The sequence below is a fragment of the Neodiprion lecontei genome, chromosome 1, assembly GCF_021901455.1.
Source record: "Neodiprion lecontei isolate iyNeoLeco1 chromosome 1, iyNeoLeco1.1, whole genome shotgun sequence".
NCBI classification, from domain to species: domain Eukaryota; kingdom Metazoa; phylum Arthropoda; class Insecta; order Hymenoptera; family Diprionidae; genus Neodiprion; species Neodiprion lecontei.
Window position 1 is genome coordinate 24853539 of NC_060260.1, and position 14892 is coordinate 24868430.

At 35.4% G+C, this 14892-nt stretch overlaps 2 protein-coding genes across 3 annotated transcripts; both read right to left on the bottom strand.

The window, feature by feature from the left end:
- Positions 1-553: 553 nt before the first annotated feature.
- On the bottom strand, positions 554-4183 carry LOC107227964 (transcription factor BTF3 homolog 4). Of its 2 annotated transcripts, XR_006903792.1 has the most exons (5): positions 3920-4183; positions 2801-3172; positions 2504-2655; positions 1884-1964; positions 554-1349 (listed from the first exon to the last, which is right to left on the bottom strand). XR_006903792.1 is itself a non-coding variant. In XM_015669295.2 (4 exons), the coding sequence occupies exons 1-3, from the start codon at positions 3995-3997 to the stop codon at positions 2512-2514; spliced, it is 594 nt and encodes a 197-aa protein (XP_015524781.1). In that variant the 5' UTR covers positions 3998-4181; the 3' UTR covers positions 554-1349; positions 2504-2511. The 2 variants fall into 2 exon arrangements, 1 of the variants encoding a protein (XP_015524781.1); XM_015669295.2 differs by lacking the exon at positions 1884-1964 and having other exon boundaries at positions 3920-4181.
- Positions 4184-4545: 362 nt separating this feature from the next.
- On the bottom strand, positions 4546-9127 carry LOC107227978 (uncharacterized protein C2orf42). The gene is made up of 7 exons (XM_015669310.2): positions 8961-9127; positions 8166-8554; positions 7762-8079; positions 7472-7685; positions 7189-7349; positions 6071-6983; positions 4546-6000 (listed from the first exon to the last, which is right to left on the bottom strand). Exons 2-7 carry the CDS (start codon positions 8550-8552, stop codon positions 5831-5833), a joined length of 2163 nt encoding a protein of 720 aa, XP_015524796.2. The 5' UTR covers positions 8553-8554; positions 8961-9127; the 3' UTR covers positions 4546-5830.
- Between the last annotated feature and the right edge of the window lie 5765 nt (positions 9128-14892).

The following is a 14892-nucleotide window of genomic DNA, read 5'->3' on the forward strand; positions in this document are numbered from 1 at the left end:
TATAGTCCGATTAATCCAATAAATTCACTTCAATTAAATCAAATGTATGTACCTAGAACTGTATCGATCAGATAATTACAACATATAAATTTCAGCCAACAATTGCAACATACATTTGTAACTAGATTCATAAACAGCATCAAATTGCAGTTGAAGGATTTGTACAGATACGAATATTTTGAAGTGTAATTGCTGTTTTGGTTTCACTTGATTCAAAACGTTTCTACACTTTGCCACACGGTAACATTTGAAAAACACAAAAATTGCAACTGACAATCAGTCTCAAAAAATGAAACGAAATTGCAGATTCGGGAAATCCATGTCTTGTTTTTCAAACGGTTTTATTCATAGTGAATACTGCAGTTCTTGGGGACTAAATATACACGTCTTAGTCGATGGATGCCACAACAAAAACTTTTAACCCTAACAGATAAAGGATACTATATGAAAAATAGTAAGGATGTTGGACGACGCAATGCTAGTCACTGGTTCATGTCAAGCAATTTTCTATCTTTAGATGCAGATTGAAAGAATCGACTAACACTTGAGTGTATTATTTTCATCAGAGAGTTGTTTATTCAACGGTTAAATTAGAATTACAAAATATTATACCCATCCCCCCCGCAAGAATAAAAACAAATTGTCACACAATGCAGAATATTTTATAAAATGATGGTGATTATAACTTACATGACTAAATTAAGGGCTTATCAAGCGTTCTCTAGTTTATTTTTTTCATCGTTTCCTTACATCTTCTAAGGAGTTCAGATATTCAAATAGCACCACCAGACAAATGCCTAGAGCACGAGTAATTTTTCACCTGGTCAAACATCTCACTCACTGCATTATAGTGCAATTTGCAGTACGGGTTTAAGGTAACTAGAAACAAAATTGTTTTTACCATAAATAGTTCAGTAATACCACCGCACTGCAAGAGTGATTCAATTGATCTCAAAAAAATATTTGTTGCATTGAGTCATGACAACATTATAGCCAATCCAAGGTTGTGAGCAGCTATTAGATGCTAAAATCTGTTTTGTGATATATTTTTGCAAATATACGTTAAAGATTTTAAATTAGAAACAAAAACGAAAGTGTAAAAAAAGCATTGATGATTTAAAAAACTGCGGAGTCGATTTGAAGTAGCATTTATTTCGGATGAAACAATGAGTAAAATACAGTATCACTTCAAATCTTCTGACTTTCCAACTGTTTTAAGATTTTTTTTTCCTCGTTCATTATACTTATATAAATGTATCATGGTGTATGTCAGTGTGTATTATATGTTGTGTAAAGGTTGAGCATGCCTCACAACTCAACTGTTAAAACTGCTTCGTGTGGTCCAGCTCCTGAAATGCCGAATAATGTCACAATTTATTATTTAACAAGTTGAAAATAGTTCTAACGAACTTAAATTAAATAAAACGTGGAGTGATGGAAGCAATGTTTACAAAAGTAAACAGAAAATAGAGAAAAAAAAACTAACAAGCACAGAAAAAGCTGCTTTCGGTTGTCTGACATTTCCTTGAATCATTTACCTATTGAATAGTACCATAAAACAAAAAACATATCCTGTATGTTGGAAAACACGTATCGTTACAAAAGAGACAATTTAATCATTAATATTTATTTTTTTCAGAAATAATCAACATTACGTCCAGAATTTTTTAAACCTAATTGTTCTCGATATTTTTTTTAAATGAACTAAATATGTCTAGATAAATTATTTTGATGAAAGTTCAAGTAAATTTCATCCTAAATTTTCATTTCAATCATTGATCGGTACAATTAGAACTTGGAATAATTTGAAGTATTAAAAAAAAAAGTTTCGTTGAAAGGAGATATTACAAATGTTAAAGAAAATTAAGTTCCAGTGTTATTACTACATATGAATATATCTTGGCACGGGCGACATCACAGCTCTATCGTTTTCAATCCGTGGTATAAGCTAGATTTTTGTGCAACTGGAGACAGAAAAAGTACGACCTAATTATTTTTTTTGTGAACTATTCTTTTTTTAAATGAACGCATACATACATACATAAATTTAGAAAAAAAAAAAAAAAAAAATACAACACAAATGTAAAGAAAACGTACAGCTGGTAGTTCATCCCAAACTATTTGGCAAGGTAGAAATTAAATTAATAAATAAATGAAGCATTTTTTCGCCAACTATTCAAGTATACGATAAAATAAAAACAGGATTGAACATAAGTGAGTCTATCTCAGAAAATATTTTATCTAAGTATATATCAAAGCTTTCAATTTATTTTGTTTTCATTGATAGTTCAAGTATTCTTTGAATATTTTTTGCATTTTCAAATTTTCAAATCTTTTTATTTTTAAAAAATAACATCAAAATTCAAAGCTAGTATAAAATCCAGACTTTAAGCAAGACAGAACTTTTCGTGCTTGTAAATCATATTTCATCATTTTTCTAATATAGTAAAGAGGTTACGCAAAACGAACAGTTCAACATGTAATTTAAATGATAATTACTCACCACAGTTTTTAAGCTTCAGGTTTTGCCAGTGGTGCATCTTTTTTTTCCTCTGGTACAGGGGCTATGGTTTCTTTCTTCTCTTCGGGCTTTTCAACTGGTTTCTCGACAGGCTTTTCAGCTGGTTTTTCATCAGTCTCCTTCTTTGGTGCCACCTATAGACAATGTGAATTGAAGCAGTTCTATCAACACGATTACAGCAAGATTCCACATCGAAACATGAAAATTATTTGCAAGCCAAATCGAGCAAATGGATCTCAGAGTGTCAAACCCATGAAGTATAGCAAGCTCAGTTTTTACCTCCTCATTGCTCGCTTCGTCAAAGTTTTCAACCAAGTCTGGAACCTCATCGTCTTCTTCAAGTGCAGCTTTGCCAACGGCACTTCCAGCGACAGAGCTAGCCAATCGTTTCAGTTGAGTCAATCCCTCTGGTCCCAACTGACTCAATATACCAGGTAACATTTCAGTGATCTGTTTGTTCTCTCCATGACCAGTTATGGCAAAAGTATTTGCCGAAAGACTTGCTTGTGCTTTAGGATTGTTGAAATGGATGACAGTTCCGTCATCCTTAATCATGTTCACTTCTTCGATGCCGGGAATCGTGTTTACCGACAACTTTTTCAGGGAGCTTTGTAGCTTTTTGTCATCGGTTGCTGCAGTCGCATGAACAACCTATAACAGTCACTCAAATATATCAAACTGTTTTTCCTTATTTACCGTGATCAAATAAAATGTGCCAGTCAAAGACACATGAATTATGTTTTAAATGATATTTGACTTTTTCTGTAAAAGTTTGTATCTTTGATGCTGAAGCTAGATGATTATCCAGCTGAAAATATTTAGATCGAATAAATTGAAACAAGTGTAATCAAGCTTTCCAGTCAACAAAGTGAAGTGTTCACCTCAATTACTTTGAGTGCACGTAAACTAATTTGATTGGGATCATAAACCAGTTACACAGGTCAAAATTTGAAAACAAAAAACGAAGTTGAGTTGAAAGTATTTGGTTACAGAGAATGAGTTCTGAGTGATTGTAATCGTAGAGAGTAGTTAATATTTGCTTAGCCTTGAGAATAATCTCTCAATTCGAGCGTGAAACTCATGAATCACATTTTCTAACCACTTCACATGAAACAATCATCCGATATTTAACCAAAGTACCAATCAAACGATTTCAGGTACTACGGGTCGTTGTGAAACAATAAAATGAAGCCAAAAGAAATAAAGCACAAAAAAAATTCGCGACCTTTTTGTTTAATAAAGTGAAAAACAGAAAGTTCTTTGTGATTGGCAGCGAGGTACAAGTTCTTCGAATCTCACGATTGTTTTAACCGTCAACAGGCAACGTGTCACGCCTAAACGGACTCGATATCACCGTGACATTAACAAAACGCGGATTATCATAAACCAACTCATTACCTTCTTCTTGCGGCGAGGTGTACCCTTGCCTCCAATCCGCACTTGGGCTTGGAGCTTCTTCAGCTTCTCCGGGTTCATCTTGGCTTCCCTTGTGAGTTATCACTTCCTCGATAACTCAGTCACGGTCACAATTGCTTACTTATTTACTTCGTATTATTAAAAACGGGAAATATAAGGGGCGATAATCTCCACTAAGAACCGCCGGCAATTCAAACACGTGCTCACCGTCGGCCAAAAGGTTCGAGAAAATGGAAGTGCGCGACTATCTCTCCTTCCCGGCTGGGAAAGTTTCCGGTTTCATATGTGACATCCGGTCAATAAAGACTTGCGTAAATCACGTTCGGAATATTTTATAATGAAAACACCGTGTTTCAGAGCATATAATTCGCGATAAATTAATATAATGCTAATTAAAAATCTAGTCGCAACGCGTGACAGTATTTTCAAAGGTTTATCGTCGTTCGCGTTATTGGCGTTCGCTTGAACCCCAAGGTCTAAGCTCGATTATCAGTATTGGAACTAAACTTCTAAGAATTATTCCATTTGATGTATCAATTCTGATGCATTTAATGAACGTAATTTTTTTTCTACTAATTTCGACGTCTACTCACCGTTCCTTCTCTCTATTGGATTGATGATATGGATTTAGTTTTGAATCACACTCCCACGCCCGCGCTCAGGTACCGCATAGAAATGATAATTATCGGCCTTTTGCCAAAAATCTCAGAATCCCAATATACGCATACGTAGTTGCCGTCTTGCATATTCATTATTTATCAGAGTGAGTAAGAAATGGTTCACTTCCAATTTTTATTTGTTTTTCCTTAGGTCATATTACTGTTGATGGAAAAATTATATTAGCAGAAAAATCGGGTTTTTTAAGTTACAGTAAATGGAGTAATATTGTTTTTCCATGCACATAGTTTCTTTCTTTAGTATTTACATCATAAATACTATACATTTACTACTTCGACCACTAAATAAACTAATAGTCAAAAATTCAGAAATTTGTAATTTTTTCATGTAGATTAATAAACTAGATTTAAATACAAGTGATTTTTTATACATAGGTGTACAAGTCTGATTGTAGAAGCAGATAAAATAAAACAAAACACGTTTACTCGCGCAGTAAACTTGAACGAAATTATGCTATGTTACAAAATAAATATGATGATACTATATGATATGAAATTGATTTTTCGAAAACTAAAAATCACACGAAGTCACGTTAATATTATTATGCACGTATCACTGGCTTCGGAAAATTCATAATTAAATTCCGATTTTAATATAAAACTATACCATACATGGGAACCAAAAAAATTATATCAGTTTGTTGAAGTATGCACAATCACAACACATCATTCTACTGCAACATAGTTAATCCCTCAGCATACGTATTGGAGAAAAAAGTATCAAACATATTGTTGCATTCTAGTGGCAGAAAATATCTATAACGCTCCTGGAGAACCGTATTTAATTAAGAGTATTGCTTTCTACCGCATTTCTTTCTATATTCACTTTATGTTAACAAATGAGCAGTCATTGATTTTCTTATGATTTGCCCGAAATGATAAACTTTCTGATGCCAATGAGTTAGATCGTGAAATCCCACACATTTTCAGAAATTTAACGCACGCAATAAGGGGCTCAGGAAATGAGTGAGCTTTCATCCTTAAATACAATGCAGCTTCGGGCATCATACGACAATGGATTGATAATAAAGACCCGCTATACCTTTGCTTGCATCGTAATATACAACTTATAAAATTCATGATTTGATAAATTGATTAATAATACATCAAGATTGCAAATAAGTTTTCTACAATTCACGCTGATTAATGTTAACTTTGATAATCCATGCTCATACTCTGCTAAAGGAATGAGTAAATTAAGAAATTATCTTAGATTTCAATAATTTTTCAACAGAGCAACTTTTCTTCGCCGTTGAGTAAGTTCATTTTTAACATGACCGTACTCAAATCTAATTCTCAGCTCTCCTATTTTAGATATCGGCAATATATCCGGTATCCATTCGATCAAAAATGGTGTTGGTTCGATTTGATTTGGGGAAGTATTACCTGCAAATAATTAATGATGTATTATATTATTGAAAATCTTACTTCTCAAGTATCGCAAGCAATTACTCACCGACTTTCAGGTACGTTTTCAGTTCTAGTGGTTTAATCAACGGTTGATTACCAGTTTTTTTAAACTTGTCCATTTCCGTTTCTTCCCGCTTGTACAATTCATAAGTTCCGTCAGCATTTTGTACGAAACTTCTAGTTATTTCTAGGGGCATAATCGGAGTTTCAAAAATACTTTTCACGTGCAGTATATTCGTAATATGCCAGGTGTATTTCGTGAATGTGCCCAGAGGTACCCCATCTTTTCTAACAAAAGCCGTTGTCGAATTTGGCAGCCTCTTTTTCTTACCACCGCACGATATCCGTTCTCGGAGACAATCGAAAAATATTTGAGGCACATGAAATACCAAAGGATCGGGTTTGCCATCGAATTGAAAATGCATTGTTTGATTTATTCTTTCAGTTATTGAAGCAAGCCATTTGATAAACGACAAGCTGGTATTGCTTTCGTCCAAGTTCTCGCATGAATTATGATATTTTTTAATAACCGTCGGCCTTGCTCTTGCCTTTCTGGGCTCTATTGAATTCAAATTATTTAAACTTGTGGAAGACAGGTTTGGTAACCTTTCATCTCTTTTCCTCTTCCCACTCGTTTGCAGCATATCAGTATTGTCTGAGCTTATCATATCGCCACAACCGCACTGTATTACTGCATTACCATTGATTATTTGAACAGTATTATCATCTATTATTGTACTTCCATTCAGAAGTTTCATGGTATCAGCATCTAGTACGGTATGAGCATCCAGTATTTTGACTGTACCACTGTCAAGAATCTTGACATTGTTATTGTCTAATAGATACTGGCTGTCATTTATCACATTAAACTTCGTGTCAATTAGAGATTGACTATCGAGAATTTTCACTGTATCTTCATCCAGTACCGAGTTGTGGTCTATCACTTCCAAATTATGTACCTGATGAAAATTGGCGTCAAATTATGACCTACATATATTTTTAATATGGCTTGTAAAGCACAGAGATATAAGTAACTATTTCAATGGATATGTTCAAGCAAAATGTGTTTCTAAATCAGACATAACTCACAGGTATATAACGTTGATATACAAGAGAAAGTAAATCACAACAGAATTTGCAATATCCATACAATTAATTAATTACCTGTGAAATAATATTGGCATCATCTAACAAATTATGATCACATTCTACTTCAATATTTTCTACAATATTATGAGGTAAAATTGCAGTATCCAAATCTATCGTATCATCTCGAAATATTAACAGCTGCGTATCAGTTTCATCAGCTGTCAAGCTCTCCAAATCTGAAAACAGGAGTCAAATATTTAAGTGTCATATTTGGAAAAAATAGATCATAACTGAACTTATGCGTTGAATAAGAATTACACAACGAATATAAAGTTTTCTGTTAAAAAGCATCGTTTACCCATTCCAACAATTTTATCAGCTTCGTTAATTTGAAACTCGGTGCTCATAGATTTTTGTGTACTGAGATCAGCCTGATCTAAATTAACGTAGTACTCAAATTCTTCAGTAAGCTTTGGATCACTAGCAAATGCACATATGCAAGCATAAAAATGCACGCAACGTTTAATTTGAGATTGTGACACCTCCGTTTTATCCCCAAACTTTGTTGTACTCTGCATTAGAAAGAATTATAATTTTACAAATTTTATAATTTACGCAAGAATATTAGAAGAAACAACAAGTACGTACTTTAAAGGCGGAACAACTGCATAAACATCTGTGCTCAACTCTGTCCTTCAATTTAGTGACGAAAAATGAGAAATGTAAGTATCCTAGCGGGTGCTTTGGTGATGCTTTACATTTGACTGCCATAATATTTTTTGACACTCTTTGCACCAAGGGACCCGATGTCTCCGTAGCTAGCAGCCATATTTCTTGCTTTATTTCATTATTGACATTTAACGATGACAATATTGAATTACGCAGAGTCAATGGTTGAGCTTCGGCATAGCAACGTAGCGCAGCTTGGATGTGTTGGCAAGTTGATATGGATAATTCAGACGCATCCTTTTCCCGTAGACAATATTTGTAAATTAAAAATTTGAGAGTAATTCATAACAGTAAATCTTTAAAAAGTGTTCAAGCAGACTTACGTGACATTTTAATACACTTGCATTAAAACTTCTTTCACAAGTGTCAACGAAACATAAAGCAGTAGTTTGCGTTATTAGGGCGGAATTTTCGTCAACCATTGCTGTGTTAATCACAGGAAGTTGTACGAATCCACGATAATCAGGACCTTTATCTCGTACCCTGACAGAAAAGACCTGGGCAGTTGATCCTGTTATAAGTTTACAAGCTTCCGTTGATAATTTTCGTTTTTCCCCCGGCTCTTTGAACACCACGTCGCAGTACTTGTTCTTGCAGCTCAGCCCACGTGACCCATTGTACGTACCACATTTTGGACATTTACGCACTCCCCTTAACGTTGCTTTTCCTAAATCAGCAAGCAGCGTATGCAGACGTTCTTCGTTGGACATGACTGTTGACATTGATCAGAAAATCATTCCGCGGTATAGGCTTATATGAGAATGAAATATTCACTAGCAGTAGTGTGTTTTTGACAGAAAATCATAGATCAATTTTAGTTAAACAAATTGCACGCTGATGGATTCGAGCGAAAGAATAAAATATGGTGAAAAACAATACACGTTGAAATTTCTGAGGTTAGAACAGCACAACTAGACAAAACTGGTCTGAGCACTTGAACCAATCCACTATTCTGCGTATCGTAAAACGCTAAGACATCGGCTTCTATGCTGCAATACGTAACAAATAACAAGTCTGTCTCAACAGCTAATAAGTTATTATTTGACAGTCAATCTATTCTGACAGTTCGTCAATAATAACTGGATGTAGAAGGTCCGCAAGATAAAAATTGAATATACCTCACGTATCGAGGTATAGCAGCAGATCAACGATCGACTCCTAATTAACCGAAATAAAGAATTCCGAAAATCCTTCTATAATATCGTGATAAATCACTAGAATATCAGATACTATTTTATCTCGCCGAGGTGGGTTTATTTTTGGTGGTAAATAAATAAAATTTTATGCCTGCAGCGGCATAGACTACAATGCATACGTGGTTCCTACATAGAGCAATTCAAGTGACTTTTTATCGTGGTGTCAAAGTTCTTGTAGCAAATTCTAGGTGGTGTGGTGAGTTTTCAAGGTGGCGCTTACTTCGTACCTTGACTGCCTTCAGTCAACGCCGTAAGTGGCCCCAGAATTCAAATTTCTCCTGACGTCGCATATTACGGTAATCCTCTAAACATTTGATCACATTGCGCGTAGCTTACGTGGTGTTTTCACCCGGCCGTTGAGGCCATAGAGATAAAGGACGCCTTAGGAGCGTATGCAACGGCGTAAGCATCCCGTGAACGGATTTGAATCGGATCTCTAAAGGACAGAAGATACTAATTCTCTCACCTTCTCTGTCGCTCTACCCATGGAATGGGGGCTACGAGTAGGGAAACACAGCTAAGCAGGTGCGTGTAGCTATCCCCACTCCATGGGATGAGCGACAGAGAGGGTGGGAGAATTATTGTTTTCCGTCCTTCAGAGAACTGATTTAACTCTGCTGAGCTCCGTCAGGCATCAGTCGCAATCAGTCGTTTCCGAGCAAGCCGAGCGAAATCATGTGCTCTCAGGATCAGTTCAATATTCAGACCGCATTGTTCAGGTTGTTCGATCAGTGTGTTTCCACCATACTCGTCTGTGAATAATACACGAGGAGCATTGTGTAGGTTTAAAAAAAAAACCGAGTTACTAAGATAGAAAACATCCTGCAAACTTTGAAGGTGGATTTCGTCTCCCGAGTTTACATTTTTTTGTGTAACTTGAGATATCAGTGATGTGTCTTTTTGTCTGTGTGAGTCGAGTATCAATTTTATTATTTTTTTGGCTGATTTTCCACCAATGCGCAGTTGCGTTTTTAGCAGGTTTATTAAGCCGGTTCAAACAGACAGCTACAGCACCAAAAGCAAGTGTAGAATCGAATGTTATTGCAATGCGGATATTTGGATTATAAGAGATTGGTGAAGATGTGAATTACGTGAAAAGTGCGTCGCTTCGCCAATACACCTGAGATGCTACAAGAACTACTACGTGCAAAAGTGTGGTGCAGGCCAGAGTCAAGGTAACGATACTTATTTTAATTATTGATTAATAATTCAAGGTGGTATATATAAAACCGAAGTTTTGTTCTTGCATAACATGCAATGCATAAGTATGAAACTAGACAAAAGTAATAATTAATTTAAAAACTGAAAAGTCAATTTGCTAAATTAATTCAAGTGTTCTGTTTTGTTTTCCACAGATTTAAGCAGAGACTTCCGAGTAACTTCTATTTCTCGGCAACGTTGGTGAGTTTGCACGTGTTAGGTTATGGGTATTTCCCTGGGATTCCTCTGTCACGTGGCGTGGCGGTAACAACTGTTACACAAATCTTCGATTTCTTAGCTGCATGGATAGGCTCATTCGCGATCGCAACGTGCTTGACTTTGTCTAATAATTTTTTTTTCGCAATTAAATTTACTGTTGCGTATTTAAAGTTAGAAATTTTGCACGTTGCTAAAAGTGGAATGAGCATCGCGACAGGTAACTATCGCTTATTCGACACTCGCGAGATCGGATTGCGTTTCGTAACTGATGTAAAAATCTACACTTGAATTTACCGATGTCGTTTAAGTGGTGGGTTCACCTGAGGTTTGAACGAATTCAATTATTTACATTATTGTTAAATCGACAAAATTCCAAATTCTGGCATAACGTAACGTAATCCAATTGCATCTTATATTATATATCATTTTCAATTTTTTAACAGCCAACAAGTATTGATCAAGTGCTGGCTTAGTTCGCTTAGAAAAATGCTAATTGGCATACAGCATGTTTTTAATCAAATTTACAAAAGGTTAATGTACCGATAGTCTGCCGACATTTACTAAAATCATACACACAATACGAGGGTTAGCGGGATACAACCGCGATACTGTATTCTCAGTAGGCAGACTACGATACAAAAACATTTTACTCCCAACAGGTAAACAACGAAAGTGTAAGTCAGTGACCACGGCGCAAATGATGAAGAATGATGTGTGTTGGAAAAAATGGAGAATCGTTTAGATCGAATATAGGTAACCGGGTAGGTAGGTGGACGTTTTGGGATCAGTGGAGGGGCTTATGCATGTGTGTGTGAGAGTCTCTCTTTTCCGTTGGGTGGTTCCGTTGGGAAGCAGGCGAGGGTAGGAAGGTCGCGATGAGCCGTGATGTTACTAACTTTTGTAATCCACAGCGTCAAACGATCACAGAAATTTGTTTCCCAAAAGACTCCGTATTCGAGTCTCTCGACCATTTGCAAGCATTTGATATTAACGAAATTGAATTTACCATTTCTTATCACTCTGCAACCATTTTTCAATCGTTATTCAATTCAATTATTTAGTCATTACCAATCAGTATTCCATTCAATTGATCTCTGTGATCGTCTGAATGGGCAAAACGCATTTCTGGACCATCTATCGCGTTCCGTGGTACGCTAGATGGGGAGAGATGCTGAGCTTGAAGACTTCGCGTCGAAGAGGACCGCCGACCGTCACGCCACACAATAATGCATGCCCTCCAACCTCCCTCCCGATATCGCTTTATATTCTGAGAACAACAATCCGCATAGCAATGTATCTAATTGAAAAAGATGCAGATGTGGATTGTGTATCTACAGAATTTTTGGAACAGGTTCCAGATGCTACAAATTTTTTGACCGTTTAATCTATCGCGCCTTATTGCGCGTGGATTAATCACGAGAATTGGACGCAGCATTTTGCGCGTAAATTACTAACGGGAATCGGACACGTTTTCTTGCCCGTCGATTTTACAAACAGTATATAAAAGAGTCACGCACTCTCGATATACTGATCTTTTATCTCTTCGTTAAATTTTTTTACGAATAATAAAGTTGTCAAGTTCCATGCAGCCTTTTGCGCGTGGACTTGATACCCTTTAGTTATGAGAGAAAGCGCGGCATTTGAAAACCGGCGCTCAATGCGCAGGAACATAAATCTCTGTAGTGTATAGTGATAGTGGAGAATTTTGGCGTAAGTATTTATGAAATATATCTGAAATGTACAGAAATACTCGTTTTACTGATCGTATTATCTTCTGTTTCAGGGCAACAAAACCAATTTCTCAACTTACAAATGCACTTAGAACCATAGAACATTCAGTGGAAAAAAATATTCACTTTAATAACTCAACGCAGAAAGAGCTGTCGATTAAAAAAATTCAGAATGTTCTTTATTCGTCAATAAAATTAATAACCGACGCAACGAATATTAAAGTGAATATCATATTGGACTCGACCCATTTTTTGCTAGTGTATGATCTTATGTAATTATGTTAACCATACCTTCGTCTGTTTCCGCTAACCAAACCTTTTGTCTGTTTCAGGTTATCTAACTTTCTATCTCTTTCAGCTAATCAAACTTTTTGTCTGTTTCAGCTAATCAAACCTTTTGTCTGTTACAGCTAATCAAACTTTCTTTCTCTTACAGCTAATCAAATCTTCTGTCTGTTTCAGCTAATTAATTCGTCTCTTTTTGTTAATTATATTTTTTACTCTTCTAAGCTAAGTACATTTTTGTCTATCTCGACATATATCACTAATTGTTTTTTCATCTGTTCCAGGTAACTGAGTTTTGTTGACTGTACTGAAGAATTAATGTTCCATTTTTCAGGCTTGGGTTTGGTTTAGGTCTGGTTCAGGGTCAGTCATCTTGTTTTCAATGATACATATATTTATAGTGGTGTAGTTCAGAATCATCATGATCACAAAGTGTGCTAAAATTTATTCAGCTGTAGTTTTTTTTTGAATAGCTTCACAGTCTTTTCGTTTCAGTGTCAGAGTTTTTTTTCTCGAGTCGCTCTTAGTCATGTTCGGTTTGTATTTCACTGTAGAATTATACAGCTCTGTCGTATTTTAGCGGTTTTGCTTATTTGACTCCGATTTATTTCCATTTCTTCAAATATTTCTGCATCGTCTTTCGATAGTTGAATGACAACGTCTTACAGCGCTTCGTGTTTTCTATCTTGGTTTAGCTGTTGATTGTTTTGCGTATTCACCAGGTTCTCCAGTTAAGTGATTATCTCATACCTCCCAAGGAAAAACACCCGTGCGCGAACATCTAAAGTCAATCGCCGTTCCCATATAAAATAAAAACAATCACTTTTCATCCATTATTAAAACAACCATCTTTCATCCATAATCAAAACAGTCATCTTTCATCAATAATAAATAGTCAGCGGGTTACATGAACTGAAAAATTTCGTATAAACTCTGAATATATGCAAGTACAAATTGATTGGGCAAAACAATTTACCACAATCAATATGTGAAAAAAAGTCATCTGCAATTTTTCGAAGAACGTAAGATCGATCTTCTAAGTATTCTCCGTGGACTAGGCCTACTGGGGATACCACGTAAAATAAAAACGCGCCGGATGCTCTACTGTTTGTGGTGGTGTGGAAACGAGCATAAGTGAACTTAATTTCGCTGGTCAAATACTAACGTATTGTAGTTTTTCGAATGACATTTTTATTCTTGCATAAATTTAACTCCGCGCCAATAAAACTCATGATTAGATAATGTGTAATGCATGTCGTAATATTTTCGGATTTCGCTAGTTTAGTCAGAGTGAATTTCGCGTAAATACATTTTTCTTTTAGATAAATTTCTTTTCTTAATCAAAGTCAACAAGATGCACATACCTTTGGCAATTCCAACATCTTTCTCCCTCGCTTGATCTTTCGCAGTTGATAGAAGTTGTTACAAGAAAACACGCCATTTATATATTAAATGGGCACGTCTTCCGTGACAAACGATAAAAAACAAAAAACGAAGCTCATTCAAAACCGACTTCTAAAAATAACAAAAAGAACTATGTTTAAATTTTATACCTACGAGATACGGGTGATCCGTCTAAAAGACCCATTGTACAAGACGGAATACAGTAAGAAATTAACTCCCGTCTGCGCTTTTGAATCCATAATGTAGAAAATTATTAAAAAATTTTCATGACAAATTTGTATACCCGCTTGATTTCTATTATATTAAATTATTATATTAACATACATAAAAAGAAAGGTAACTAATATAACCGCATTCTATAATATTGCATTCTATAATATTACTAATTGATTTTAGACTCAATTAAAAATCACAAAAGAAATGTTCCGTCACATTATGCACATAAATGTATTTGCTATCGATTTTGAAAATAGTTGTATATATTGCGGTAATGATGCGTAATAATCATATTAAATGTACTGATACTTCGAATAATATTTTTATGAAATGTGAAATACATATGATTGATGATAACAAACTGAAATTTGTTACGTCACACTTTCCCCATTATCGTATCATAACAGCGCCTTTCAGAGCACTATTGAGGTAAGCGGAATAGTGGTTGGGTATGTAATCGAAACCGCAAATTTCGTAGGTATTTTCAGATTGTTGAAAAAAACTAATTAAAATCTAGAAAAAAAATATTATTTCTACGATAATTCTCGAGCAAGATAATCTCATCTGTTGAATATACACCTTCCGTTCATCACGATTGCCTGAGGAATCTTGAAAGAAATTTAGTTTAACACCTGAAGAAGCGAATTCGCAATTCACATTTTACAACCACCTGGGACAGTCAGTTTGGCAGCATTAGCGTCTAGCTTACGCCTATTGCATAACACACGTTGTATCTGCTCGATGAACCACTGTCATTGGTCAGAGCTTGTGTAGCCAACCTTAAGTTTGACCCGGCAAAA